The sequence below is a fragment of the Episyrphus balteatus genome, chromosome 3 (assembly GCF_945859705.1).
Source record: "Episyrphus balteatus chromosome 3, idEpiBalt1.1, whole genome shotgun sequence".
Lineage (NCBI taxonomy): Eukaryota > Metazoa > Arthropoda > Insecta > Diptera > Syrphidae > Episyrphus > Episyrphus balteatus.
Window position 1 is genome coordinate 40029335 of NC_079136.1, and position 26581 is coordinate 40055915.

Below are 26581 nucleotides of genomic sequence, written 5' to 3' on the forward strand. Positions count from 1 at the left end.
AACTAGATGAATCTAATAGTGTTTTCTAAAATAAATTAACATTTAAGCAGGGTTCGTTACACAATATTCGATTTAAAAAAAAAAACTTGAGTGAAAATGCATCTTTTCTTTACTTTTGGAAACACAAATCGCAGGCAACATGAGTTACCAAAATAATGTAGTGTGAGTTACCTCGGAGTTGAATAAAACTTGAGAATTTTTATATTAAAAATTCTCAAGTTATGTTCAACTCCGAGTGAAGAAAATGGACCTAAATATTTTAAAATTTTCCTCGAAATATTGAAAAATTGTTTGGTTTTGTCACTTATATTAAAAGCTTGTAATTTTTTATGTATGAAATCTTCATTAAAAACAAATAATTAAGATTTTTAATTTCGCAGAAAAACTTCATACTTGTGTCCGATTTTTATAACGTGAGTTACCATCATACTCTTATTTGTCCCAAGCAAATGCTAAAAATAAAGAAATCTTTTTTTGTCAATTATGAAAGTAATAGTTATTATAATTAATTAATATAATATAAATTATAATTAACAAAAAAAAATTATTTATGTATTGGAAATTTTTGTGAATGTAACGTGAGTTAACACAAATGCAGTCATAAAAAACAGTTCTTCACGAATTTATGCTACCGATATTATAAGCCAAGAAACTTTTGTGTTTCTAACCAATTCTAAAATTATGAAAAAAGACCTAAATATGTTTACTTTACTAATTTGTACATCAAGTAGTCTTATGTGGGAAATTAATTGAATTCTGTAATTTTGTTTCAATTCAACAAAGTTTGTTTGAAACATTTTCAGTTAAAAGAAAAAAAAAGGAAAAAAAATTCACCTGAAAATCATTCATAAGGCTTTACGAAAACTGTGAATGATTTTCCGGTGAATCTTCTTTTTTTTTTTTTCTTTTAACTGAAAATGTTTCAAACAAAATTCTGATTTTTTTTTTTTATTTTTTTTTATTCAATACAACTACCGATCATAAGGCAACAAAATTTCTACTGCGAACTCACTGTTTCAGAAAATTGAGTTCTTAGAATCACACATCTGACTGTGTTAGTGTTTAAAAGTATTTCCAACTACGAAACTATTTCCATTCTGTTAGTTTTCAACTATGTAATGTTTTGAAATATTTAATTAACTATAAAGTTGGGAATTGTAAGGTCTAGCTTTTCCAATTTTCACACATTTTAATTAATTTTTTTTTTTCTGTTTTGAAAAGCAAAACTGCTTAGAGAACAACCAAAACAACTTTCCCAGTGAAAACAAAAAAAAAAAAAAAAAAATAAACTTCATCTTTTCATTTGTATCTGATTAGCATCTTCATGTCCATTTTTACGTGTAATTGTTAACATTTTGTTACATCAATTAAAAAAAAAAAAAAAAAAACAAAAAATGAAAGTCGAAATACAATTATGTATAAATTTATTTTGTATAAACGTAATATTACATTTCTTTAACTAAATTGCTCTACTTTTTATTGCTAAAATAAAATGGAACTTGTTTTAATTAAAACGAACGTGTAAGAGTTAAAGTAAATTTTTTATCTTTTAACTGCATACAACACAAAAGTTGGAACATACCTAGGTCATGAATTAAATAACACATAATTTCATAGAAAAGTAAAACCTCCAATGTCATGTCAAATGTTAACCAGGTATTCATTCAAAATGTAAAAGACTGATTCCTATTAAAATATTTACTAAAGTCAGCGACATTTAAAAGCATACACTGATGATTTTTTTTTTTAATTTAAAAATGTTCAGTAAATTATTTCATATGATATTTTTTTAATGGTACCCATGGTTTTTCAAAAAAATTAGTTTTAAAAAAATAGCAAAAAAAATTAAAAAAATTTCTTTTTTTTTAAATAATATTTACATATATGTAGTTCAATTTTAAAGTTCACAAAAATTTTAAAGTGCAGTAAAATTGTAAAATATCGTTAACAATTCATTATTTATATAAGGTCCTGGAAAATTATTAAATGCTGAGAATAAAAAAATATTTTAGAAAAAAATAAAATTATCGAATTAAATATTAAATGTATTTTTTTTACTAACGCTGACTGTAGATTTGTTCTTTATCATAATTATGATAGGAACAAGTTTTGACTTTTTTAATGAATGTCTAACTAACACTTTGATATGACATTTCGGGGTTCTAACTTCTTATATAATTGTGTGTTATTTAATACACGACCTATGTTGCGACTTTTGCTTGGAAACGAAATATAAAAACATGATAAAATTCTGCAAAAATGTAACAATACCATTACATTACGAGTTATAAGATATAAAATAACAGTATATAAATTACCTATGTACAGCGTCTTATATCAATTTTGGGAGAATTAAATTTTCTTGAAAATGGCTCCAACGATTTTGTAAAAAAAAATTTTTAAGGACCTACTTATGACAGTATAGCGAAAATATAAGTCTTATTTTTTTTTTTTTTACGGTTAAAACAATTTTTATTATAATTTTTGTGTAGGTATAATATGGAACGAAAATATCAACGAAAATTTGTTGACAGAAGCGTTATGAAAATCGTTGTATTAAAACTATAAAATCTGTTTCTAATTTCGGGATAAAAAAAAGTATTACAAGTTGATTTTAAAATTACGAAAAGACCTTTTTAAATTATTTTTTTAATCTCCAAATGAAGTGTGTCATTTGATTTAATATAGCTATCTCAATATAGGGTGTCCCACAGTCACCGCCCCAAACGAAAACTATGGATTCCTGAGGTCATTTTAAGTCGAAAAACTTAAAGGTAATTTTCTTGTTTTCGTCCCGTTTTCGAGTTATGATGGTTTTTATGATTTTTGTTCTCTTTCAACTTAACTGGCCTTATCTTTACAAAACTACGTTTGATTCGAAAGATTTTTTTTACAATCAATCAAGAATTTGTTACAGTTTTAGTTTGTACAAAAACAACCGTTGGACAACCGTTTCTCCGCTATTTTGCATCAAACACAATTTTCTTCGTTTTTAAGTGTTTTTTTCACTTTCATATCATTTTATTCAATAAAACACTTAAATGAGTATTAATTTTGTTCACTTATTATTAAAGCCCAGTTTATTTTCTTAAAAAAAAAAAATAACTATTCTTTTATACAAAAGACTACTGATAAAATTTAAAAAAAAAAATAAACAAACTTAGTTCAAAAAAAACAATTTAAAAAAAAAATAATTTTTAAATACAATATTAATTCAAATGCATTAAAAATATTTTCTGAAATATTGTGGTTAAGAAATGAACAAATAGATAAAGCTCAGAAAAAGTTTTAATTCATTTAAATTAATTTTGTATTAAAAAATTAATTTTTTTTTAATTCACTCAGTTTGTTTATTTTTTTTTTTTTTGATTACTTTCAGTAGGTAGTCTTTTTTATGAAAAAAAAACTTATTTTTTTAAGAAAATAAACTGGGCCTAAATAATAAGTAAAAAATATTAATACTCATATGTGTTTTATTGAATAAAATGATATGAAAGTGAAAAAACACTTAAAAAACGAAGAAAATTGGGTTTGATGCAAAATTGCGGAGAAACGGTTGTCCACAGAAGAAAAAGTTTTTGTACAAACTAAAACTGTAACAAATTCTTGATTGATTTTAAAAATAATCTTTCGAATCAAACGTAGTTTGGTAAAGATAAGGCCAGTTAAGGTGAAAGAGAACAAAAATCATAAAAACCATCATAACTCGAAAACGGGACGAAAACGAGAAAATTACCTCTTAAGTTTTTTGACTTAAAATTACCTCAGGAATCCATGGTTTTCATTTGGGGCGGTGACTGTGGGACACCCTGTATAAAAAAGAATTTTTGGATTTTGTTTCTCGAAAATATTGTTGAAGCCATTTTAAAAAAATAAATTTTTGTAGGTATATAAAAATTTTCATAAATTTTTCAAAAAAAAAAAAATTGGTATGTTTTTTGAAGAAAAATTTGAAATATTTTTTAAAAACTTTTTTTTTATAGATTGAAATTTTTCAAAATTCTTTTTATTAATATTAAATTTATACAAAAATTAATAATTTTTTATATATTAAATCTATTTAAATCTATTTTTTTTTTTTGTTGTAGTTTAAAACGTTGGTAATTATAAAAAAATATACATATTTTTTACTCGAAAAATACCTTAAAAATCAAAATTGTAACTATAATAATCATTAATTTTTTTTTTTTTTTTTTTGAAACTGAAAAATTATCTTTTCTTATACTTCGTATCTGCTGTTTTAGACGTACAAAACTCCGAATTTGTCCATACTAAGATTTATCAGTGTTAAAATATTTGGACAGCGTTTTTAGAAAAAAAATTTTTTATTTATACAAAAGTCGTGCATAGGTATTTACATAACATATACTATTATGCAGCCACTCGTGTGCCTTCACTTCTATATGATAAGCTACTCGATATTGTGAAAAAATCAATTTGCATTCAAATAGCTTTCTAATATTGGGTCACAATCTCATCCACAGCCAATACACACCAACACCAAGATGTAATTGAATTAGTTTACTTGGAAAATTTGCAAATCAATGCACACGGATTAGATTTAGATTTTGCGAATATAAAATGGTAATTCGCATTCTTATTCTTTGTTAAATTTATGCAATGAGATCAACTTAGAATGTTTCGAAATTAAAATATTATTAACGTTATTACGAAGTCTTTAAGCTTCTCCATGATGGATAAGTGTTATAATTTATCAATAACTATTTTTTTGTTATCGACATTTATATATCATTCTTTTCCTCTATAGATTGAAAAATAATAACAAAATCAAAAAAACCGTTTCCACTTTTCCTGACAGAAACAAAAGTTCTTGTTATGTAAGAAAAACAAAACAAAAAATGTTACTTAATAATATTTATCGTTTAAAATGATTTATTTATTGTTTGTTGATCAGAGAATCTTATATGATGCAACTGAAATACAAAGAAAAAGTTAAAGCTTCAGAAGTTATATACCGTTTTGTGTATTTGCTTTAAAAGTCTGGGCGCTTATGTTGCATCTGTTCGTTTTGATGAAATTTTACCTGCGATATGGAAACTATGGATTGTATAAATGTATTCCTTAAAAAAGTTTAACTTGATTTTACAATCACTCACGATAAAAGGAAATCAGTAAAAAGTCGGTCGTAAAACACAGTCACTTTTACAGTCAGTTCTTGGGCGTTGAAAGTCAATTTTTTTCCCTACTAAGTCAGTGATTAAACTATTGGTGATTTAAGGGGTCACTGTGACGTATGTGTAACTTTTTTTTTAAATTTATGCAAATGTAATTTTTCTAATGGTTTAACTATTCAAACAAAGGGAAGCAAATAGAATAAGGCACAGAAAAGTCACTTTAGAGATCCAAAACATATTAAAAATTTAAAAAGCTAATTTTTCACTATACATCATATCGTCGGCGTAAAGCAAAATTGTTCTAAGTCACAAAAAGCTAATTTTACAGGGCACGATTTTTAAGTTTCAAATTTTTTCTCGTTCGCCATTCAAGTTATGTTTTTTATAAAGTTTGTTCTTTTCTCTTGAATAAAATATACAAGTTTACCTCATTAGTACGTGCATAATATTTTTAAATATTTTGTAAAACTAAAAACTCAAAATATTATTTGCGAAATGAAATTTTTTTGACAAAAACGGTTTTCAAATTCGGAAAGAGCACCCTCAAATTAGTAAAACTGCATTATTATCTCATTTTCGGTAAAAAGTGGATTTAGAACAATTTTGCTTTACGCCGACGATATGTCTTCTTTCATCTCCGACTTTCTTGGTTATGATTATGATATTCTTTTTACGTAACTTAAACAATGTTTAAAAAAAAACCTAATAAAAAAAACTGTGAGCCTTTAATTCTGTTCGACAGTTTGAAACAAAAGATTACTGATTGGAGCGACTTGAATCTTTATATATTTAGGATGTTTGTATATTTATCTATAAAAATCTTAGGTCTTTGACTTTTATGAAGCCTAAAAAGTCTCTAGATAGTCCCCAAACCCATGCGCTCCAAACCAACCGCAGTACAAAAACGAAAACTTTGAAGGCATTTTTCTCCAAACACATTTTTTTCCGCACCGTGCAACGTAACTAAAAAACTACTAAAGCTATTGCCTTTAAATGCAAATTACTCGTTAACTCATTGGCCATTGCATGAACCTAAAAGTTTAATAAATTTTACAGTAAATATTGTTTTTAAAAACTTGTTTATTAAAAGACCATTGTGTTTTTTCGTGTTTTTGGTCACTTATTTTTATTTTTTTATTAAGAAGTTTTTTTATGCAATGCGTAAAAACATATTTTGATGGAAAAAAATTTCTATATTGATTATAATAATAATTTCTTTGGAACTCAGATTTACACGGCGCAAACTCGAAAGGAAAATTTTGAAGTGGTGCAAAACTGCCATTTTATTGTTTTTCCCTTAAAACAAAATTATATAAATGCTTTATAATATCAATAATATCATGTACTTTTCCAAATTTTAACAAATGCTTTCAGTTTTCCAAAATAAAATTATTGAAAAAGATGTAGTGCAGAAGGATTTCCGCCCTTTAAGGGAGCTGTTTCTGATCATTTGGGTGGTATGAACGATTTTCTCTAAAATTTAACTTAAAACGAAAAAAAAATTAAAATGGATGACTGGGTCAAAATCGTTAGAGCCGTTTTTTTAAAAACTAATTTTTTATAAGTAAATGATTTTTTGGAAAAAAAGTTTTAAAATAAAATTGGTATGTCATTTTGTATGAATCCCCAATCAACATCTAAAACCAAAATTTCAAAAGATTCAATGTCCGGTTTTCAAAAAAATTTTCAAAATGTTTTTAAAAATTCAAAGAAATTATTTTTTTCAAAATATTATTTTTGTTTTATATTAAAATTATCTTAATCGAACTAGTAGTTTCGGAGAAAATCGGATTAAAAAAAAAACGGGTCTGTGGCAGGTACCGTTAAAAGGACTTTAAAAAAAAAAATGTTTTCATTGATAGATAGATCTTGTCTTAAAACTTAGGTACATTAAAATTTTTTAAACAAAATCGTTGAAGCCGTTTTCGAGAACTTTACTAAAATCGTTATATGAAAAGTACCTACCAACCGTTATTTTTGGTCCAAAACAATTTATTCCAAAAATGTCGCCAAATACCGCAATATACCAAGTTTGACATCAATCGGTCTACACATTTAGGCTGTAGCTTCGTTTACAGACAGACAGACAGATGGACTTCCGGGAGCCATGGAAAAATGTTATCTCAACTTCTTTTTTTACAAATGCATAACTTGATATAAAGTAACTATATCGCAACTAAAAATTTTCCGTTACACAATAAATAAAATGGCATTCTTCTTTTGGAGGTTAAAATCATTTAAAAGGTGTTTTCAATATTTCAAAAAAAAACTCTTAATGTTTCATTTAATTTCTTTTAAATAAATAATACAATTACATCAACATTAGGATGAGTAAAAAATCCACTTTTTCGAATTTCAAATGCTAATAGCGCAGAAAAGTGGCGAATGGTGATGATTAAGAAGGGTTTAAAAAATAATCAAAATCAGTTAATATCTTCTGCCTCCAATTTGACCTTGAAACTTGAAAAAAAAATTAAAAAACTGTATTTTTAGAAAACAAAAAAAATTGACCACCTTAACGCCTTATTTTTTTAATATAATAGCTTTAGCTTTTATGAGCTAAATATTAAGTAGAAAAAGTTAGTATTAATTTTTGTGTTTAAATTTGCACTTTTTTTACTTCTTTTCTATTTATCTTCATAAAAAATTGATTTTATTGGTGTTACACTGTTGCCAACTATGTTTTTATGAAAATAAAAAGGTGAGAAATAAAAAAAAGTGCAAATTTAAACAAAAAATCCAAGAAATAGGTCTAAAGCCTAAATTGTGTTTTACTTCTATGGTATTTTTTGATCTGTGTTTTAATTTTTTAAAATTTTTTTTTCATTGAATATGAACACTCAACATTATTCTTTTACGTATTGAAAATGCATACTAACATGGTACGTTTTTAAAACTCTTTAAAAAAAATTAAAAAAAATTACTTTACAGCTCTGTCGTTTATTGTTATACAAATTAGTGATGGGAACTATCGAATGATTTGAACTATCGATAGTTATTTATTCATTCGAATAAAAACTATCGAATAAAACTATCAAATAAAAACTATCGAACAAACTATCGAATAAAAACTATCGTATAAAAAAACTATTCAAATAAACAAATTATCGTTTAAGAAAACTATTTGAAAGAAAAAACTATCGTATTAAAAAACTATTCAAATGAATAAACTATCGTTTAAGAAAACTATTCAAATGAAAAAACTGTCGTTTAAGAAAATTATTTGAATGAAAAAACTATCGTATAAAAAAACTATTGGAGTGAAAAAACTATCGTATAAAAAAAAACTATTCGAATGAAAATAGTAACTAAATGAATGAATGAATGATTTAAAACTATCGAATGAATGAATATTTTATAACTATCGATAGTTTGATAGTTTTTATTCGATAGTTCCCATCACTAATACAAATGTCCACAACTCAATATCCTTGACTATGAACAGAACATCAATAATAGGAATCTTAGAGAAAAAAAGAAAAAAATTAATTGTTTGCATTGTCTAGCAAGTTTTCAATAACAACATTTTCCAAGAAAATATCGAAATGGCAAAACAATTAACTCTTCGAGACAAGTTTCCATTGAAAAAAACAGTAAGTCTAAGTAATTACAACCGATAATTTTTCATGTCCCGCCACTCTACATCACGGAGCATCAAGCACACACCACGCATCTTGATCGTATCATTTCATAGTACTTTTCCTGTTAACTACTTGTCAATGTGTCAATTGTAAATTCACACACAAAAAAATTTTCCCAAACCACCCATCTTCATCGATCTTTTTCGTACAACGTACAAGAAGAAGTACCTTTTTAGCTCTCTTTATGCTGATGCTGATGGATGTGATTTCTAAATATTTGCTATAGGCCGGGTATCAGATTTTCTATTTGTGCAAACAGAAAGAGAAATTGGTCCACTGACCAGTTTACTTTTTTTCTTATTTTTAATCTTTCTTCATTTATTCGCAAGGTGATGAACGAACGTAATATTAGAAGAAGAGATGCATCTCACTGTTAACCATGGTTAACCGCACGTTTCACCTGTTTATTATTCGTTATTATTATGACCATTGATGGGCTTCCTTCTAACTATTTCCCATGTTTTTTTTTTATTTCATTTCAGAGACTTTTTCAGTAACAGCTGATAGATCAACTTGTATACAGAAATCAACGGTGATAACGTGCTGTGCAGACTTAACGAAGTATCTGCACCGAAAAAGAACGAAAGAAAAAACAACTTTTTAACTTTCCACTTCGACCATTCATTGAAGACACGCAAGAAATCGGTTGCAGGTAAATCTTCCGCCTTGACCATGGCCAAACTTAGTTGCTAGCCAACAATCAGCACGCGAAGACGGTCTTTTCAACCAACACGGTGTTACGGGCGTTACGATTCATAAATATTTGATTTTCAAGCGGAAGTGCTCCACCATATTTTTTTTTCTCCCGAACGTTTCAATCGTTCCAAAAACAAAAAATGAAAAATATTTGTGTCATCGATAAATAAAAGCATAATTTTCAAATTAAAAAACCAAGTCAGGATTTGTAAAACTAAAAAAAAAAAAAAAAAGTGTGTCACAATGCAAATGCCGGAGTACAGCGGCGGCGGCGGTGACGGCAAAAAGTGGAACTACTCAAGTTCAATGTGTTCGAATTCGAATTCCAAGTGCACCAGATCGTCAGTGAACAACGCTGTAGTCGACGATGACAGCGACATAACAACAACAGTGACGACGACGTTAAAAGTGACTAATAGTAGTTGTTGTAGAAGAAGTATAATGGCGGTCAGTGAAGCAGCAATAGGATCAAGATCCGTAGCGACGATGTTTATTGTGTTCGCCTCGGTTTTACTTTTAATTACCGTGACAGATGTGCGTGCGTCAAGTAGTAGTAATTATGTTGTACCAACTACGCCAATGACACCTGATGTTGTCAGTTCTACTGTCATTCCCGCCGCCATTATTAAAGAAAGTCAAAATCGAAGCGCGAATAGCAATAACGGTAGATGGTATTCAAAATTGTCAACGGGTAATGAATTATGGGATGGCATCATCCAGGATTGTTATCATCGTCCAATGATTTCGTGCTTCCAAAAGAATGTTTACACTTTCCTAGATGGCGCTCTTGATTCGAGTGACGTTAATGTGACAGGTCGTTTGAAATTATTCAAAAACAAGGTGGATTACACGAAATACACAGTTGAGGCGAATAATGGTGAGCAACGTAACCATCAGCATGGTGATGGTGATGATGAACATTTGGATGAAACGAATGAAATTCCAAATGAATCGAGAGCAGGTGAGTAATATTAACATCGCGCAGCGCGTTTATGATGGGGTTTCATTGAATTTTTATTGCTTATTTTGCATCTTTTTGATCTGATGGTGGAGAGTGGTTGTATGCTTTCACTTTAATATTATTTTTTTCTTGTTTTTTTCTGAGTGGTTTGGGGGGATATCTTTCTGATGTAGCTTAATCTACCTAAAAAGAAAGAAAAATTCCATCAAAAGAAACTGGGAGATGAGTGAGAGGAAAGGAGAAGAGTGTATTTTATTACGTGGACAGCATGGATAACGAGACTCTCGTGTAACCGGTAATAGGTTATCATGTCCAATGAATATCACACAACCGAACAAAATTTTATATAGTGTAGTTGAAAGGTTCTGATATGTGACATGATTTTTGTATTTTTTCTTCGAAATTGGTTGAGTGAATTTTTGTTTTTGTTTTTGGAAGTTACTTTCGAAATTCAATTCAATTGAAATGCGATGAAATAGAAATTCAATGATAGTAGCTATATCGAAAGAACTTATTTTTACAAAAAGCAATTGAAAATTCTTTAGAGGGATATTTTGTTGATGAAAGTGAATTTAATAAAAGGTTTCTGGAGAGGGAACTACATTTAACGTTGTTAATGGACAAAATTAAAGTTTTATTTTTTATTTTTTTCTTTAATTTTTCTTATTTATCAATCAATGAATTCGAAAATTAATTTTATTTATACATGATTTTCTAATGTCGTTTTCGATTGGTCTCACTCAAGGAGAGGGAGTCTCACCCCCTCACGATTTTCAGAGTCGGCAAAAAATTAATCGCCAAATATTTTGTACGTAAGAAGGTGTATTTAACATCTGGTTAGCTCGTGTCCAAATTCTTCACATTAGAACTTTTGTTGTTTTGGTTTTGACATTTTTTTAGGATATCTCAGATAGGGCAAAGTTAACTTGGAATCTGGATTCAGCGACCCAAAAACTATATGATTAACATATTCGCACATCCAGATCCGTGAGAATTTTTTTTTTCGTGAATTTTTTAAGGTTATCTCGAAAACCTGACGTGATGAAGCAAAACAGACCTCGGATTCGGCTTCAGCGACTCAAAAACTATATATGAAAAACATAGTCGCAACCCCAGGTCAGAACTTTTTTTTTGTGTGGCTGTGTAACTGATAGAGTTGACGATTCACAATTGATTGAAGGGAGAAAAATGACATTTCATTTTTCAGTGGAAATATTTTGTTTGACATTTTCAATTTAACGAAGCTTCCATCATAGATGTGTCATGATTGGTTGCATTCTTGAACTCAATCTTCGAGTATTTTTGGTTGAATGGAATAATGCCTTGTTTCTCGAATCACTCTAAGAACCAAAAAAAAACAGGTGCAATGTGCAAACTTTCAGTTTACTGAATTTTTTTTTTCATCTGTGTGAACATATGTATAACACAGGTTAAATGGTACAAAAAATCAATATAAAAAAATAATTCCTGACAAAAACCTTACATTTGCAATACGATTGAAAAATCAAAAGAATCCGTACAGGTAAAATAGTACATAAAATCAACAAATAAAAAAAAATTGTTGCACTCATAAAATGTGTCTGGGAACAATTACAGATTTTACTGTCTCTTTGAAAAAAACACCATTTCAACTATATTTTTTGAAAATTCTTTATTCTTGCTTTTAATCCCAAATTCAATGTTTTTACCAAATTTCATTAGAGTGACCAATCAATTTTGTTTCCACTCAAAAAAACACCCTTTTAACCATGATATTTTTATAGACACTTTAAATTCTTGTTTCTTATCATATCATTATCATAATTACTGAATTTCAATAGGGTACCACTAATATTACTCTAGTATTACACACTTTTTTAAATATACCCTAAAAAAACACCCTTTCACATAAAATAAATGTATAGATTTCCATGGGAAAGAGAACATAATATATAATTAATTTCGTAAGGGTACCTTTTATACCATTGATTTTATCGGCCTTACACTAAAGATAATCTTGTACACTTTATAGATTCTGAATTCTTATACCAACCAAAATTTGTTTTATAAATAAATAAACTTTAAGTCAGCTGTTATGATACCTTTCTGTTATATTTTACTTGTTGAGTACAAAAAACAAGCACCCTTGTTTTTTAATCGGCAATAACTTTTCATAGAGCAATCGTACTGACTTTATTTTAGTGTCATTAGATTCAGCATCATGTAATACCTTACAAACATGTGTCATACTCGTATGATGATGTTCGACAAATAGTCCAATAAATGAAGCTAAAAAAAAGGGGGTTACCCTACAAAAGGTCCGGTAGTTCTAAATTTTTGATATGTTGTTAGGTATGGTTAGTAGATAGAAAAACCAAATTTCCACAACCACGCCCCCTCCGCCCCCTTCAGCATCACCGAAAAACCATAGAAATCTGGCACTTTTTTCACTTTTATGCCCATAACTTTCTTCTGGTGCATTTTACTGAAAAAAAGTTGTTGGTAGACTTGTAGAAAACATAATTTCCTATGAAAATGACCTTGGTAGTATTTTTATACATCCAAAAACAACGAAGTTATGAAGCTTCCAAAAACATGTAAAATTTCGGATTTTGCAATATTTTCAGTTTCTTGTCACTTAACAGTGCTATAACTCTTTAACAATTGACTTTTACGCAAAAGTCTTCATAATCAATCTTATAGACAATTTAATTACCTAAAATAAAATGTAACCCACTTTGATTTTGTGAATCAAATAACCGAGTTAGGGCTAAAATAGTAAAAAAGTATTTTTGATAGTTTTAGAAAATTTTTTAATTATCCATTAAATGAAGGATTTGAATCCCACAAAAAGTCGGGTGGTTCTTATTCTATATTTAATCAGGTTCTAATGGTAGATTGAAAAAAAAATTCATAGCCACGCCCCCTCCGCCCCCTTAACCATACTCCAAAAACCAATTCTGCATTTTTTTCAGTTTTATGAAGTTTCATATATGAGTTGATGAGTTGACAAGTACGATTGAAGGAGGTTCAGCTTTATTGCTATATACAACAGGGTGGTCCTTAGGAACAAAAAATTGGGGACGTCCCCTAGAGTGGTTCCAAATCAGGAAAAAAAAGCCCTATTTTTTTCAAATTTGTATTCCTAACCCTTCCTGACCATATTTAATTAAGAAGTTTATATCAAAAATCCGCCATTTACCCAACACTGGACACAGAATATCGCCCTTGCTATAGTAACTTCTTATCAAAATAGGGCCAGGAAGGGTCAGAGATAAAAATTTAAAAAAAAATAGGGTATTTTTTTTCCTGATTTGGAACCAATCTAGGGGGCGTCGCACTCAATTTTCGAAAAAGAGTAAAATAAGGACCACCCTAATATACAACTATCAATCGGAAGTTGATACAAATTTAATTTTAATATCTTATTACTTAATTAAAAAAAGTTTTGAAAGCAGAGAATGGTCCTAGTCGTTATAAAGAAATCTAATTACAAAATTCCAGTTGACCAGTTTTCCTATAATTTTGGTTTAAAAACCCAAAATTACAGTATTTATCAACAATCGATTGACAGTTGTAAATCACAATACGGGTGATTATAAAATGGATAATAAAACAGTCAAATCCTGTTTGCCTAAGAAGTATGGAGAAGGTTAAAAGGTTGAGAGTAGTCAAAGCAGCCGCAGGCACAGTTTTGGAAGTCATTCGGTCTAAAGTTTACAATACAGATGAGTACCCTTACCCATCCTCTATTTTTTGAAACTGTAATACTGAAGAATAAGAGTGGCCCTTTGGATAAATGGAAAAGGAAATGTTTGGCCTTATCCCATGCTGTTAAAGCTGCTGCTCGTCCCCGATCCTTCCTTTCCCCCTTCAAACAAGAATAAGTGTATATGTATAGGAAGGTCCTGAGCTTCTCATTTATATGATTACATCCCTTGGCTTTTCATCAAATCACCACGAGGCGCAGCTACTTTAAGTTTCTACTATCATGCAACCACAACCACCCCTGATTCAACTCGAACGTAAGGATGCTTTCTTCCAGTTGCGCCAGAATTAGTATCTAAAGCAGGTACCATAGAGTTTCAAAGATTTTTGAGGAAGACATCGACTTACTATACCTAGGGCAGAGAACGTGTATGTACCTTCGAAAACCTGGGAGGATCAATTTATCTGATGAATTCTCCATTTTTCACATTCAATTCTATGGAGAACGTCTCATTCATGCCATAAGTGAATGTGACACCACCTCAAACATCTTTGTTTTCGGAAAAAAAACAAATTTTGCAAAATGTTTCAAAAACCCCTCTGCTCTTGAAGCTGCAGAGAAGCTAAGGACCCAAATGCCAGAGATCAGAAAGTATCGGAGGCGGAAGAACATATCTTGTTGGCTTTATATGGAGAGGACAGTAGTCATATCTCTAAGCTCTCTTCGATATTTCAAATTTATGAGCAGTTCAACTAACTTAATTTGTGCAAACTACCGCGTACAACAGATCCAGCACACTTTCATTTCCTCCGGACTTATCACCAGATCATGGCGTGGATGGGTATTGAGAAAAACCTCTGAAATGGGGCTGGACGAGAGGATGCCACGTATTGCAACCCATTAAAACTGTGCAAGATCCTGCTCCCCAAAAATTGATGAAAGCTGTGTCATGCAAATACCTATGTGCCTAGATGCATGGGAGCTGGCAGATGCAGGAAAGAGGGACTTAAATGTTCCACATTCTGTAATTTTTGCTGTGGACAATCCTGTCAAAATCGTCCACTTGAATTTTTTATGAAGATGTCGACGAAGAAGATCAGATATCATCGATCAATTTGAAGAAAAATTCAACGAAGCCAACTTTTCTCATAATTCACCATCTTCAACTCCACCTATTACTTCTATATTTCCCCACCTGCTACCCCTTCCCCTCATAACGCAATTCTTTTACCTTCGTCCACTCATAGCCCACCGCTTTATAAGCGCATGAGATATTAAACTAGGTTATTAAGAAATACGACTTTTATTAAATAAAAACACTTACTATTACCTGGTTCTTATCAAAATAATAAAGTTATGCAAATGAATTCCCTACAAAAGGATTTTTGGCTAAAAATTAAAAATTGGGAAGTTATAGCGCTGTAAACAGGTAAGAAACTGAAAATAAAGAAAAACGGAAATTGTAACTTTTTTTTGAAAATTCTTAGTTTGGTGGATATTGGATGTGCAAGTTGTAGAAAATTTTGTGTTCTACAATTTTGCACATTAATTTTTCACATTTAAATGACCAGAAGGAAGCTATGGGCATAAAACTGAAAAAATGCAGAATTGGTTTTTGGGGTATGGTTAAGGGGGCGGAGGGGGCGTGGCTATGAATTTTTTTTTCAATCTACCATTAGAACCTGATTAAATATAGAATAAGAACCACCCGACTTTTTGTGGGATTCAAATCCTTCATTTAATGGATAATTAAAAAATTTTCTAAAACTACCAAAAATACTTTTTTACTATTTTAGCCCTAACTCGGTTATTTGATTCACAAAATCAAAGTGGGTTACATTTTATTTTAGGTAATTAAATTGTCTATAAGATTGATTATGAAGACTTTTGCGTAAAAGTCAATTGTTAAAGAGTTATAGCACTGTTAAGTGACAAGAAACTGAAAATATTGCAAAATCCGAAATTTTACATGTTTTGGAAGCTTCATAACTTCGTTGTTTTTGGATGTATAAAAATACTACCAAGGTCATTTTCGTAGGAAATTATGTTTTCTACAAGTCTACCAACAACTTTTTTTCAATAAAATGCACCAGAAGAAAGTTATGGGCATAAAAGTGAAAAAAGTGCCAGATTTCTATGGTTTTTCGGTGATGCTGAAGGGGGCGGAGGGGGCGTGGTTGTGGAAATTTGGTTTTTCTATCTACTAACCATACCTAACAACATATCAAAAATTTAGAACTACCGGACCTTTTGTAGGGTAAAACTCCTTTATTTACTGGACTAAAATAATTTTTGTATATTTTTGACCTTCCGCCCAACTTTTTTTTATAGACTTTTTTATCCTTGGTTCTTATCCCAAAAGCAAACTTTTTGTCAAGTTTCATGAGTGTAACAATTTTTTTATTTTTTAAATGCCTATTTAATCTGTTCTAATAGGGTTCCTCAAAGGGCTTATTCGTGCTCCATGTTGTTTGGATATTGACTCTTATGAAACTAATAATTTTTTATCGAGAGTGAATCTGATCTCTACTTACACGGCTACAATCCATCTTACGAAAAACAATTTGTGGCAAGTGACTCCAACAAATCAGTCCCAAAAGAGTTGTAGGGTACAGTTTTAAAGGCCCGAATAAAGCTCTAGGAGACTCTAACAGAGCAGAAGGTGCTTCAAACAGAGCTGAAGGGGCCATCAACAAAAACGTAGGATCTCCTACAGTGCTGGACTGTTTGTCACCAATGAAGCAGTAGAAAACGTGCATTTTATTTTTTGGCAAGATTGCTTCCCTCATCTTCCTTGTTTTGTTATGAAACATCAAAAAAGTTGTAAACCATTTTTCTAGGGGTTTAGTCAGGACATGCATGTTTTTTTGGGTTTCATTTTATTTTTTGTGCTACTCATATGCTTGTTATAATAAAATAAACATACTTGCCCCTGACTAAACCCCTAGTCCTAGAATAACGATGGTTTATACCTTTTTATAAACGGTGTTTAATGTAGAAAAGAATCTCATCAAAATTTTTTACTTTAAAACTGGGTTGGGGTCAAAATTCTGCCGGGGTAAAATTCTTTTGTCAAAATTCTGCTTTCAAAATTCTGTTTTACAAAATTCTCCTTTCAAAATTCTGCTTTTCAAAATTCTGTTTTTCAAAATTCTGTTTTTCAAAATTCTGCTTTTCAAAATTCTGTTTTTCAAAATTCTGCAAAAAATTAAAAAAGGGTTTGGAAAATGTTAAAAAGCGCGCGCTTTTTAACATTTTCCAACCCCTTTTTTCATTTTTTGCAAAATTCTGTAAAATCATCTTCTTGATAAATTGTCTGCTTATTTGATTACTTACCTACATAATTTGTCATTCTTTGAATGCATATTAATTTTTGCTTTAATACTAAACATTTCCGAAAATAATTCAATTTTTTTTTTTAATTTATCAAATAAAGATGAATAATCAAAAATTTGAATAAGAAAAGGAATATTTTGTATCAAACAACATCGGTTCCAATAAGTTATAGATATTATTCGAAAGTAAGTCTATGCATTTAAAAAATATTTCCGACACTTAAACAAAAAAAATTAGGAAAATACCAATGTTGAATTACATTAATGAGGTGTATTTTTCTTTAGTCAGCATGTATGCTATAAAAAAAACAGAATTGGCAGAATATTTTTGTTTAAGTATAATGCTGGCAGAATTTTGAAAAGCAGAATTTTAAAAAGCAGAATTTTGAAAAGCAGAATAGAAAAAAAGCAGAATTTTGAAAAACAGAATTTTCGTTAAAAAAGCAGAATTTTGAAGCCAGAATTTTGACCCGATCCCTTTAAAACTTTATCTAAAAAATGGCCTCATAATTCCTAATTTTAATACCTATTTCAAATGAGAAAAAAGTCAAACCCTCTTGGGGCACCATCTAGCGTCAAATAAAAATCTGAAAGAAAATTAATTTATTGTTAAGAAACAGTTTCTGCACTTAGGAACTTGATTCTCGAAAAAAAAACCTAAAAAACGAACGCAATACTCGACACACCAGACGAAAGATTTGGTGCGTGGGAAGTAGCATTTACTGTACAAACAAAGGTTTTTGATAGTGTATGTCTGCTTCCACTATACTGAATGTTCTGATGTACCTTCCTGTTTTCTCCGTTAACGCACATCCAAAAATCCAATCAAATTGTCTTCCTCTTTCCCCATAGAGACTCTAAATGTTTTAAGGGTTATAAAAAAAAAACTGTTACAAGAAAGGAAAGTCAAAATGTTTCAACTTTTTGAGATGCAAAAGGTGTCATTTAAAAAATTGCTTGGGGTTTTTGTTTCAAAACACTCTATCAACCAAAACGGAAATAAGCGAAGTTAACAGGTATGTTGGAAGTTTCCAGAGGCTTTTGTTTTCCATTTCATCCGGAAAACAGACAGAAAAACATACAGTCAAAAAGTGACATTAAATCCATTCTTGGGACGTCAAAGGAATTCAAAAACCGCAATCAGAATTGGTTTTAAAATCCATTCAAAATGATGTCTTTTGCTTCTAAAATAAACTAAAATTTGCTTTGAATACAAAAACTCAATTTGAATAAAATTGCCAAATTCGTAAAAGTATCTTTGCAAAATTTAGGTTTCAAAATGAAAAATACCAATCAATCATTTTTAAACACAAGTTTCTGACATTTCTTGAAATCAAAAACCAACCTTTTGTTCTTAACTCAACTCAAAATTTGCCTGAAGTAACTTGACCAAATATAAAATATGCGACAAAACACAACAAAACTGATACCAAACTTTCACTCTCATCAGTGAAGATATACATAAATTAATTTTTATTTTGTAAAGTCACTGAACCTATATGAATTGCGTCAAAACCACAATGAAAGTTGCTTCCTATTTGATTATCACAAATTAATCTTCTCAACTTAAGAAAAGATTATGAAATTATATAACAAGAAATTCGGTTGAATAAAATTTGACGATGATACACTCTTCATAGAAAAAAAGCAATATTTTCTTTATTGTTAAATTTTGTGGTATTTATTTCATTTTTTTTTTATTTTTGAAAACAAAAAAATAATAATTTTGTCTTTTTTCAGCTGAATCACCAATTGAAGAAGTAACAAATGCACTTTATGGAAAAAGTGTTAAATTCGTTATGACACACGACGTTGAATTGAAATTACCAGAAATGGTATTCGATGGAGCAACATTTAGAATTTCACCGCGATCAATTGAAGGCAATGGAGCTATTGTCAAATTGGAATTAGTACCGAAGGCTGAAGTTGAAGCAAGAGACGCGGGGAAGTTCTTTATCAAGAAGAAAATACGTGAGTCTTGCATAACTTATTTTGTTTTCTTTCTTGTTTTTCGAAAAAAAAAAGGGTTTAAAAAATATTTTTGGGTAGAGGCCTTTTAGTTTCATAAATTAAAAAAAAAGTATAAAAAATTATTTGCTTTGAAAGGTCGCATACCAGTGTATCCATCGCCTAATAATGGTGTTGTTGTTGTTGCGCGTTTTTTATGGATTAAATTTGAGCAGACTGCGTTTCTGCTTCTCCTTCTTCTTCGTTATGTGGCTAACTAATGCAATGTGTATTCAAATTGCAACATTAAAAATGTCATAGTTATTTTCTCCAAGCCTTTAGAAACTGGAATCACAGTTGAACAAATTTTCTTTAACTGAAATTATTTCCAATTGCAATTATTTTTCAAAGTGTTCTGAAAATGTGAAAAATTTAAATTTGAAAAAAACTATCCTAGCGTTACCTAAAAGTTTTAAGTTTTTAATTTTTAGTGTGAATTCAAAAATGTAATATATTAGTGGAGTAACTAAAGCAAATTTAGGGAACCCGGCCAAACTGCTGCGATTTTGATGATCTTTTTTTCATACGTCGGTAATTAAAAATACTTAGGTAAACCTCTATAGGTAGGTTAAAAATTACCGATGTTGCCGAATTATTTTTTAAAAGTAAAATAATTTTTTTTTTTACAAAACCATATTTTTTGCTTAATTTCATAAATTAAATGATACCAAAAGATTCTTTAGGTAATTTAAGGAAAAAAACAATAAATGGGAGTATGGGATGGAAGATTCCATCGTTTAAGCAATAGATGGAATTTTCTCACAAACTGACTTCAAACACAAAAACAAAAATATTTTGAACAGAATGGCAACACCTACTATATTTAAGAACACATTTTTAAAAGTACGAAGCTCATTCCTAACTGATGTAATCTAATAAATTTAATGCAGAGTTTTTGAAAAAAATGGTCCTCAAACTCAGAATTTTGAAAAAAAAGAGGTTGTCGTAAAGTCGGTTTACGGACGATGATTTTACGTGATAACGTCGTCAGAAAACTGGTTGTGTGCTTTTGTTTAAAATGAGTCAATTGAAGCGTTTACTTTTTTCACACAATCATAATCTACAAGAAAAAGCTTAAAAAAATACCTTTTTTATTTTCTCATTATATTAATTTTTTTATTTTAAAAGCTCACAAAAAAAAATTATGCAATTTAAAAGCCAAATATTTCTTCTCAAGAATAAAACCATTTTTAAATTTTTACAATGCGCAAAAAGTATAAAAATAATTTATTGAAAACAATCATTTTCATCAAAAAAAAGCAAAGAAAACATATATTTTTATCTTCTCACGTCATCAATTCCATTTTTTCCCTAACAACCTATAAAAAATTTTATACCATCTGAAGTCTTAACTCAAAATATATATATCGATCAAGTCTATGAGACTTCTACAAAGAGAGCTAGAATTTTTTGAACTCGATCAAATTTCATTAAAAAAAAGCAAAAAACACATTTATTTTTATGTTCTATGCTATGCTATGGCTATGGAATCAATGCTTTTGTTTGACAACCTATTAAAACTATATATCATGTGAAAGCTTATTATTTCACCTTTCATATGACGTATCAATCTTATTTCAAAGAAACAAGATAAGTTAGAATTTTTTAAAGTCAACCATGTCGAATTTCCAGACTGAGATAACGTACTTCCCACACTGGTGGCTGTTCGGGGGGCAACAGATCTCCACTGGTGTTTTGAGGTTTTTCGCAAGTTTCTTGATTTAACATTGTGTAGCTCGTAGTTAGTCTACCGTTATGTGTGATATATCAAACGAAAGGTAATTGTATCAGGATGCTCATTAAAGTTTAATAAAATTTCTATCTGCTCTTGGTCAAAAGTTATAACCTATTGAATTCAAACATTTTATTTTACCGTTATCTCAAAATTGTGTTTACGAAAATGATTGAAACTTTGCACATATATATTTGTGGTCATGGTCTATCATTATTTCTTACACTTTATTCCTGTATCTATTAAAGAAAAAAAAGATAAAAATAAAAAACGATGAAAATCGGTTAGAAACGGTCAAAAAACGTGTTTTTTAAAACTTGTTTCTTCCGTTATTCAGTCAAAACTGACTAAACGATTCCAGAAATTTGCACATATATGCATACCTAAGGCCAAAACATACATGTCCTATAAGTTTGAGATTTTTTGAACGCTACAAAAAAAAAAGATAAAAATCAATATTAAAAAATACCCCTATAAAACAAGGTGTTTTTCAAAAATTCATATTTCGAAACGCAGAGTGTTGGAAAAAAATCCGTATCAGACGCCTAATTTTTTTTCCCTCATCTTTCACTTGGCATCTTTAGAATTGTCAAAAAAAAAATTTCCTTTACCCAAAATCATCATTTTGTCACGTGTACAACGTTCAAACAAAGCGTTATTGCTTAGTTTCAAAATTTGTTAGAATTTTTTCTTAAATGCAGTTATTCTTAAATTAATTTCATCTATCTATAGCAAAAAAAATCAATTTTCTACGACTTTGCGTTTAGATTTTAGCCCAAATTTCATCTTTCCGTTTTATTCATGTTTACCCTATTAAATGACGGAATTTTTAAAAATCCTTCATTTGGATTAAGCTTTAGGTTATTATCTTTCAAATAAGCTATAGAAGATTTTTGTATCTCTAATAGTAAGTTTTTAATTTTGAATTTAAATTTTTTGCCGCACTGCGAAAGTGCGAGAGTGTAACGTTAGAAAATTGCGTCACTTTTTTGTTGTGGCTGCCATGGTTCATCGATTTATAAGACGTTATCACGTCAAAAAAAAAATGTTATTAAGAAAATTTTAAATGACCTTTTTTTAAACTTAAATATTATCAGTTGAATTCTGAAGAGAAAAAGGTAGTAGGTATAAGTATACATATTAGAGTTTTGAAAAAATAAAATTAAAAATTACTTCAATTTTTTTTTATAAAACTGAATTTTTGTGTTGAATTAATTGATTTTCTCTTAGACTTTGACAAATAAGACCTTTAACAATTAGAGCTGTTGAACGAAGAAAAAATAACTTTAGCTATATTTTTTAAATGTTGAACTTTGAAAAAAAAAAAAATAGGTAAGTTAAATTTTTTCAAAATCTTTTACCTATTAAAAAAGTTCTTCGAAAACTTAATACTTTTTAATTTTTTTCATAAACTGTAATACATATTGACATTTTCTTTTATGAATTAAAAAATTGCATTTAATATTTAATATTTTATTACGAATTTTTTTAAAAAAAAAGCAATTTTTAAATTTTTTCTTTACATTAATTTTTCCAAAATTCTAAGTTTGAGGACCTTTTATACGAAAATTATTCATTTAATTTACATAATTTTTATTTTACAAATAGGAATAAGTTTCTGTCTTTTTAAGAATGTATATTCAAATATTGTAGGTGTTGCCGTTGTGTTCAAAAAATTTTTATTGTGCTTGAAGTCAATTTGTGAGAAAATTATAATACTATTGTTTTTTGCTGAAACAATAATTTAATATCCAATTGGTTACAATTGTAATAATTTCAATTTTGAAAATTAACACCAAAAAATATACAAATACAAATACTCTATGATTTTATTGACTTTTTGTATATTATCACCAATAATACTGACCATATTCAATTGATTCCCTCTTAAACTCATGGGTCATGACAGAACTTAATGACATATATTTGCAACTTAACACACCTCTGTCTACTTCAAAAGTTCAATTAATTTTCAACTTCATATTATTAAATGAAACCAATTCAATTTAATGAATACTCAGTATATATGTACTTTTTATCTTCATGAGTGTATAATTCCTGGTAATTGAATATATTCTGCTTTACTCTTCAAGAACCGGATACATTGACGTTAATGTTTTCAACTTTCTTTTTTCTTATAATAACTTCATTGAAGGTAAAAACGCAAGTAAACTAACATCCTTAATTAAAGAAAAATTAACAGAAGTTAGTAAGAATAATCACAAAGTAATCAATTTGTTTAGATATTATTGTAAAATAATGGTTAACTACTATTTGACTTTAAGCTTAAATTTTGGTAAAATAAATTCTTTAAGCCAAACAAATGATTTTTTTGAAAAAAAGCAACAAATCAATCACAACTTTAAAATAAATGTCTTTTTTCGCTTTCCAATCCATAAAATCACACACTCCGATATCACGTAACCATTTAAATAATCATCACCGGGTTTGACTAATGGTTGTTTTTTGTTTTGTTTCTTCTTTAGAAAAATTCTTCAAGAGCAAACTGATGCTGTCATTCCTCGCACTAATACTCATTTTGAAAATAATTAAGATCAAAATATTTTGGCTTTTGCCTCTAATCGTTGGAGTTGGCACAGCCAAAAAGCTTCTACTCAAGTTCCTGCTTTTCCTCTTCCCAGCATTATCTCATCTGTTCAAGCTGTGCTCGTACTATCAGCAGGAATACCACTCGACCAAGTATCACCATCATCATCACCTCATCAACCATCATCATACGGTAAGTTTTTTGCTTTTTTTTGAAAATGAAAGTTTTTTTTTTTTTAATTTGAGGAAGTGCGTTGGCATGGCGGGCATGGTGGCGTATGCGCAACCAGTTTTTTTTTTATGTGTGTGATTTGTTTTAATGTTTGCATGATGGCATTCACTCACTGCAAATGGGGGACTTTTGCAGCATTTTGTATGGCAAATGAAATATTTTTCAGATTTGGAATTGGGTCATACATATGTCTGAGTGTGACATCAAAAGTGGGGATGGGGGGTAATTTTGAGTTAAAAATCTGGTTGTTGGTGGTATTTTTTACTTTTGCTTGAGATTCCTCTCAGTTCAGTTTTATTTTCGTTCATTTTGTTTTGATTGAAATCTTGTGGTTTGAAGTGAAAGTTAAAGAATAAAACTGGAATTTTGTGCGGCCGGCTTTGTGTGAGTTCTCTTTGAAAATAAAATTTAATTGTCTTACAAATGAGTTGCAAGGTCGTAGAGACATTAAGTGATTAGGCCTCTCTTTTGTTTTCGTAGAGATGTTTTTGTATAGGGTAAAACTATACAATACGCCCCACTTTTTTTGAATCTTCAATAAAACAAAAAAAATAAAGGAAATTAATAGTTTTTTTGGTAAATATAAAAACTATAGTCTTTTTTCTTACTTTTGGCATATTCATATGTACTAAAATATGTTAGCATATATTATATATAAATCGTTTAAAAAAAGTTCAAGTGGGGCGTTTTGTAACTCATTTGCTGTTTAAAACGCCCCACACCAGTGACAAAACGCCCCTAAGGAAAAAGTAGGTACAAATGTACTAAACTAGAATAATTAAATTATTTGATTTTGGAATATAGAATTTTGAGATGCTTTGCGGCCGCAAATGTTGCAATCTGGTATGTATACATGGTAAAAAAAATCGTGCAACGCCATATGGCAAGATATGTGCTGAAAACTAAACTTCTTTAAAAACGGTCCTGTAATAATTTTCGTTTTTGACCATAATGGCTGCAGTGTCGTCTTTTTGTAATTTAATGCAATTCTTAAGCATATAGCAAATAAAAAAAAATGTTAATGAGTATTTTACTTCATAATTTACTGGGGCGTATTACACTTACTGTACTGGGGCGTTTTGTAAATTTCGAAGTGCAATACGCGCATGCAAAAATATAGCAATCCAAACTGATTTCAAGGAATTGCCAAAAAAGGACTAAGAAGCCCAATTTTTGAACTTTTTAAATATATATATCAATTTGATATGGTCTTTATACTTTTTGAAAAAATGAAATTTTGCCTGCGCTCTCCGCAATATGTTTTGGTCCCAAATTTTTGTTTTGCAGTTTTTTTCTTTTCAGGGCACACAGATTACTACAACTCAATAACACAATTGACGAGCAACTTAAATTATTTTGAACAGTTTTCGTTTTGTTTGTTTAACAACACCTGGGCCCTATTTCATAAAACTATTACAGCCTTATTTATTAGATTTCACTAAACAGCTCTAAACGGCTGCATAGTTATACAATACATAAAGTTTTATGTAGCCTTTATGCAACGTTACATAAATTTCAATTTATTAAACATTTTCCTAGCCATTATTGTTATACTAGGTTTGTGTCCAAATAAGTACTAAAAATGGAAAATTAGTACGACAAACAACTCCATCTGTCGATAAAATAACTCCATCTGATTCAAAAATAAACAAAAAAAAATAAACAAAAACGTGAACGAAAGTTCTCAATGTCATATATGTATGTAGAAGGAAATCTCTAAAAAAACACATTTCATTTGATAACAAATTGTTCACATGTATGAAAATGTAGACACATAAGAAAAAGATGAATACACAGACACACATGAATTTATAAGCACTGCGGCCAAAATTTCTCGAAAATTATATCAGGAACAAATCTGCAAATTTCTTATTTTTTGATGTATACATCAATATACTATAGTTGACTTCAAGTTGTTCATTTAATTGAAAATTTAATCAAAAAAATAAATTTTTCAATGAAAAAACAAAAATATATACAATTATTGACATTTTTTTCTTTTTCTGAAAATTATGTGAAGTTCAAATGACATTTAAGCAAAATAAATTCTTATTCAGGCTCTAAACAACCTAAAAACGCGTTTAGATTATACAACCTTTATTAAACGTTGCATAAATATTATAAATCACAATTTTTTGTTTAAATACATTATAAAGAGTACATAATGCTATGTACTCTCTATGATGAGTTTTTAAATAGGGCTGTTAGTGTTGTACTTGTAGACTTGTAGTTACAAGCACAAAAATAAAGTATGGAGTTGTAGTTTTCTGTTTCATAAAAAAATTCAAACTATTTTGCTTCTAAAAAAACTACAAGTGTAACTAGGGTAACAAAAATAAACAAATAATAAACAAATATTCGAACTTTCTGTAGCAGCAGCGAGAGACGAAATATTATGAGGAATATTTGTGAAATATAATGAACATTATTGGCTTTAAAAGCTAAAAACTTGATTTTTAAAGGTTGGGTTTCGGTAGATTATGGTCTTAACATTTAGTTTAAATAATAGACTATAGAAAAATCTATGTTCTTGAAAAAAAAAGAAATGAAATAGAGTTTTAAAGATGAATTACAGTTGCAAAATGTGAAATTACTTTGAACTAAAAC

The 26581-nt window shown here is 29.2% G+C and overlaps 1 protein-coding gene across 2 annotated transcripts in view; it reads left to right on the plus strand.

Moving 5' to 3' along the window:
• Positions 1 to 9686: 9686 nt before the first annotated feature.
• Positions 9687 to 26581, plus strand: part of LOC129914487 (uncharacterized) — a 49834-nt gene continuing 32939 nt past the window's right edge. For both annotated transcript variants that reach the window (XM_055993765.1, XM_055993766.1), the window contains exons 1-3: positions 9687 to 10433; positions 19197 to 19427; positions 23682 to 23935. In XM_055993765.1, the coding sequence (XP_055849740.1) occupies positions 9716 to 10433; positions 19197 to 19427; positions 23682 to 23935 (1203 nt within the window). In that variant the 5' untranslated portion in view covers positions 9687 to 9715. The remainder of the gene's footprint in view (positions 10434 to 19196; positions 19428 to 23681; positions 23936 to 26581) is intronic.